At 54.9% G+C, this 5,454-nt stretch overlaps 1 protein-coding gene across 1 annotated transcript in view; it reads right to left on the bottom strand.

Annotated features, from left to right (window-relative positions):
* The window catches only part of P2RX2 (purinergic receptor P2X 2), a 12,621-nt gene extending 8,300 nt beyond the window's left edge, over nt 1-4,321 (bottom strand). The window contains exons 1-2 of the mRNA XM_026661197.1: nt 4,278-4,321; nt 19-162 (exon numbers count right to left, since the gene is read on the bottom strand). Of these exons, the coding sequence (XP_026516982.1) occupies nt 19-162; nt 4,278-4,321 (188 nt within the window). The remainder of the gene's footprint in view (nt 1-18; nt 163-4,277) is intronic.
* Between the last annotated feature and the right edge of the window lie 1,133 nt (nt 4,322-5,454).

The raw sequence follows: 5,454 nt of genomic DNA, 5'->3' as shown, positions 1-5,454 counted from the left end.
GGGGGGGGGCAGCGTCACAGCCTCACCTCGGCGGGTTTGACGTACTCCTCCACGTCCCAGACCTTGCTGGGGGAGCGGGTGACGCCCTTCACCTTGGTGAGCACGGAGCTCTCGGGGCCCGTCTCGCTCTCCTGGTAGCCCTTCTGGATGATGAACACGTACCTGGGGGTGGGGGGAGCTGTCAGGGACATACACCCCCGTTCCCAGGATCCGGAGCCCAGCACTGCCCCCGCTGCCCCCTGGGTCCCCACTGCCGGGGGTGCGGCGAAGGACGTATCCCCCCACCTCTGCCTGCCCTATGGCTGGGGAATCCCAAACGCAAGGGCTTCTCCCCCTCCCCTGCAACATCCCCCCCCCCCGCCATCTTCCCTGCACCGCTGCATTATCCACTCCCCGCCCCAGGGCTTGTTGGTGCTGGGCAGCTCCTGGGAGCTAGCCCCTTCCCATCACCCGTCAGCCTGGGAGCACCAGAAGGGGCAGGCAGAGATAGGAGGCCAGTGGAAGCCAGCGCAGGGGCCGAGAGAACCTGGGGAGCACGAACGGCTGTGTGGGGAGCGGTGACGGTCTTAGGGAGTGAGCAAGTGAGCGATGCTGTGCGGGGGAGAGCGGGGCAGAGAGAAGCCAGGAGAGGGGGTGGCTGGTCTGTCGCCATTGGGGGATCCCGCACACCCCCACCAGGGCTCATCCGTCTGGGTAACGCTCACGCATGCGTCAGGTCTGTCTCCCCAGCCTGCAGGGCAGGGGAAATCCCTGGTCTTTGCAGAGAGACCCTCCCCGCACGAGGTACCCGCTAGCCTTGGGTGAGGAGCCGGCCTGCAAGCCAGGAGACCACGGCTCTAGCCTCAAACTGCCGTTAGTGCTTCTGTGCCCTTCATAACCCTCACTATTAACCGAGCCCGCCTGCGCCGCCCTTGCCACTCGCCCAGGGAGTGAAAGGTGAAAGGTGCAACCTCACCCAGGTAGGGACAAAACCCAGGTCTCTCTAAGACGGGGGAAAGTCTCACCCCTTTGCCTTACAGAAGGAATGTGCCAATGTATGTGCTTGATTGGGCTGTGTGGAACCATTGGCCCTGGCATTCTTATTCTGGGCACTACAAACCAGTATCAGAGCCTTGTAACCACCCTGCCCAACCCATATTGCTAAATGGGTGGGGGGGGCTGGCTGGATCCCACCTAGCTGGGAGGGGGTCCCGGAGGGGTCCTGGCATGGAAAAGGGAGACCCAGTGCAGGATCTTTGGGGCCAGGGACAGCTCCAGGAACTAGGCCCGGGCAGGGGTTCACACTGTAAACTCCTCCAGACTGGATCCGCCCCCGGCGAGGTTTGCAGATACTGGTTCCAGCTGGGTTTCCAGAGACGAGGAAACAAGGAAGGGCGTTGGGCTTTGAAAGACTGCGTCTGACTGACCCTGGGCCTGGAGCTTGTCATAGATTCCCAGGCCAGATGGGACCATATGGCACTGACTGAGAAACGCTGCATGAATCTGAGCCTAGAGCCAGGAACGGGATCCTGGAATCCCGCTACCTACACCTCTCAAATAGCGGCTGTGTTGGGTCCCCCTCAGGCCATGGCCTATTGGTTGCATTCAGTAGCTGGCTAGACAGCAAGCGTCGTTCTGGGCAGTGTAATAGTAAGTGCTTCTTGAGGCCGGGATGTCTCAAGGCCCTGCTAGGGAAGCCTTTTGCCTGCAGGTCTCCAGGAATCCTGGCTCGCTCAGCCAGGATCCAGACTTATTTCTAGCTAGCAGATGCTGGGTGGTCCCTCTCGGAGCGGAGGTGGGTGGGTCTCTGTTCCAGCTCCCCTGTCACACACTCCCCGCCCCGTCCCCGCCATGCTTTGCGCTGGTGAGCAGACTCGGCAGCGAGGCCGAGAACTGCATTGGCCATGGGCTGAACTATGCCATGAGGAAATCGTTTCCAGATCAGCTGGGCAGTGTGTGCGACTGCCCTACTGGGAGATCTCATTCACCAGCATGTGCGCGCGTGACATGGGGGGTGGGAAGGAGGAGAGCGAGTGGGTGTGGGGAAGGATAGTCCATGGGATGGGATGGGAGAGCTTTTAGTGAAAAGGGAAGTGAGGAGGGGCAGAGTACAGAGAAAGTGGGAATGGGGGATGAGAGAGAGGGGAAGGGTCCGGGACTAACAGAGGGAGAAGAAAGTGGTATCAAGCGGAGTGCCCCAGGGGTCGGTCCTGGGGCCAGTTTTGTTCAACATCTTTATTCATGATCTGGATGATGGGATGAATTGCACCCTCAGCAAGTTCGCAGATGACACTAAACTGGGAGGAGAGGTAGATACACTGGAGGGTAGGGATAGGGTCCAGAGTGACCTAGACAAATTGGAGGATTGGACCGAAAGAAATCTGATGAGGTTCAACAAGGACAAGTGCAGAGTCCTGCACTTAGGACGGAAGAATCCCAGGCACCGCTACAGGCTGGGGACCGACTGGCTAAGCAGCAGTTCTGCAGAAAAGGACCTGGGGGTTACAGTGGATGAGAAGCTGGATATGAGTCAGCAGTGTGCCCCTTGTTGCCAAGAAGGCCAACGGCATATTGGGCTGCATTAGTAGGAGCATTGCCAGCAGATCGAGGGAAGTGATTATTCCCCTGTATTTGGCACTGGTGAGGCCATATCTGGAGTATTGCGTCCAGTTTTTGGCCCCACACTACAAGAAGGATGTGGACAAATTGGAGAGAGTCCAGCGGACGGCAACGAAAATTATTAGGGGGCTGGGGCACATGACTTACGAGGAGAGGCTGAGGGAACTGGGGTTATTTAGTCTGCAGAAGAGAAGAGTGAGGGGGGATTTGATAGCAGTCTTCAACTACCTAAAGGGGGTTCCAAAGAGGATGGAGCTCAGCTGTTCTCAGTGGTGGCAGATGACAGAACAAGGAGCAATGGTCTCAAGTTGCAGTGGGGGAGGTCTAGGTTGGATATTAGGAAAAACTTTTTCACTAGGAGGGTGGTGAAGTGCTGGAATGTGTTACCTAGGGAGGTGGTGGAATTTCCACCCTTAGAGGTTTTTAAGGCCCGGCTTGACAAAGCCCTGGCTGGGATGATTTAGTTGGGGTTGGTCCTGCTTTGAGCAGGGGGTTGGACTAGATGACCTCCTGAGGTCCCTTCCAACCCTGAGATTCTAGGATTCTATGAAAAGAGAGTGGAAAGTTAAAGGAGGGAGGAAGAGACCACAACATAGACAGGACAGTAGGAGAAAACGACTATTAAACAATCTAGAAGAAGGCGATTGAAGGGGCACAGGAGTGTGAGAGACAGAGCAGAGCAAAGGAAAGAGGGGAAAAGGAAAAAGAACAATTCGTTTTACTACATTTTTACTAGAGTCAGACAATATTTTTTTGGCAAAGAACCCCAAACCCCAAACCCCAAACCCCAAACCCATGCACATTTTTATTTGAGTTGAAATTTCGGGCGGGGGGGTATGAAAACCAAAAAATGTTTGGGGAAAAGGGTTCCTATTTGGTACAAATGCTCAGTTTTTGATTTTCCAAAGGCAACATTTTTTACCCAAAACCGATTTGTTTATGTTCTTTTACCAGAAATGATTTTTGAAAACTACATTTTTATCAAAAATGTTTTGATCAAATGGAAAACGTTTCAGGTTGGGATTGTCATTGAGAGGAAGAAAACAAAACATTCTAATGGGAAATTAAAACCCCCAACGTCTCCTGCAAACCATAATTGCCTTTTATTCACCAGCTCTCGTATTTCCGGAGTGGGAACGGGTAGGTGCAAAGTGATGCAAGATTTAACCACATTGCAAAGGGCTGGGGCCAGCAGTGTGCCCAGGCCGGGCTGGCTACGCTGCCCTCCTGCCTTGTCTCTACTGTGTTGAATAAAACACTCCCTGTTGGTCCCCCCCCCCCCCCAACTCTTTTTCTCTGGTTGCACCTCTGTGGCTCACCCAGCTAACGAAGTACCTAGTGCAGGACCCTGTCCTAATCCCAGACCCCCGCAATTCCATCATGGGCCAGCAGGACCTCATGGCAGTGGGGCTGGACAGAACCTGGCATCCCCTCCCTCCTGCATCTAACCCCACTCTGTCCCTGCCTGAACCCAGACGCACAGGAAAGGGTTGGACTGCAACCCTTGGGCCAGATCCTTCTCTGGTGTAAATCAGCGAATGGCTCCAGTGCAGCAGAGGATCCAGCCCCCCACTCAGCTCTCTGTGCAGGTGCTGAGGCTGGCGTGTCTCTGACTGCCCCCTCAGCTCTCCCCACCCCATCTCTCCCAGACCCACACGCTGGCTCAGCCGGGGACCTACCAGATGAAGTAGAGCAGGATGAGCAGCTGCACCCCTCTGTACATGATGCCGAGGTTGCGGTTCTTCACCACGAGGACTTTGGGGGTCTCGTAGTTCCAGAACTCCCAGAAGCATCGCCAGCAGCCCACGGCCCAGGGCCGCCTCGCCGGGGGCTCCTCCATCTGCGGGGGGGTCGTCTAGGGAAGCCTCTGGGCTGAGCCTGGGATCTCCACTCCCTCGCCTTATCCTGGGAGAACTGGGAGGGTCCCAGTCCTACAACAGCAGCAGCCTCCCTGTATTGGTTTACACTGGGATCTCCACTGCTCCTCCCCGCTCGGAAGCTGCCGTTATATTGGTTTATACTGGGATCTCCTTTCTCTCCCTGTCTGCAGGTTCATGCTCTGAGCCTCACTGAGCGGCACCACCCATCCCCTGTCGCTCTCTGACGAGGGCACTGTATGCGCTGGGCATCCTCCCCTCCAGACCAGGGCTGGACTAAAGGAATCAATCCCCTGGAGTGCCCGCAGCTGCCCATCCCTGCAGCACTGATGCCCCCTTGTGGCCAGAGTAGATAATCCTGCTCCACACACACAAGCTGCTCCATCATCCCCAATCCCGGAAGAGGAGTGGACGAAAGCTCGCGTTGTGGGTACATGAGCCGACCCAGGTAAGTATAGGCCTGTCAGCCTGACATTGATCCCGGGAAGGAGACTGGAGCAGCTGTGATGGGACTCGATTAATAAAGAATGAAAGGAGGGGGATGTAATGGAAAATAGGCTAATGGAAAATAGAGCCTGTCAAACTAATTTGATAGCTTTTTTGATGACATGTCGCGTTTGGTTGGTAAAGGTACTAGGGCTGATGTAAAACACTTCGACTTCGGTCAGGCATTTGATTCGGTACCACAAGATATTTTGAGCCTGAAACTAGAACAACAGAAAATCAGCATGCTGCGCATTAAGTGGATTAAACACGGCCGGAATGAGAGGTTTCAAAATGTAATTTGAACTGGGGAATCACTGAGTGGGGGTGTTTCTAGTGGGGTCCCACCGGGATTGGTTCTTGGCCTTGTGCTATTTCACATTTTTATCAGTGACCTGGAAGAAAGCATAAAAAATCATCAGTGAGAACGTTTGCAGGTGACACAAAGACTAACGGAGTGGTAAATAATTCGGAGTAATCCCTAGTGTAGACATAC

The sequence above is a fragment of the Terrapene carolina genome, unplaced genomic scaffold (genome assembly GCF_002925995.2).
Source record: "Terrapene carolina triunguis isolate 2854851 unplaced genomic scaffold, T_m_triunguis-2.0 Scaffold951, whole genome shotgun sequence".
In the NCBI taxonomy this organism is placed as follows: Eukaryota; Metazoa; Chordata; order Testudines; family Emydidae; genus Terrapene; species Terrapene triunguis.
This window is presented reverse-complemented; position numbering and strand designations above follow the sequence as displayed.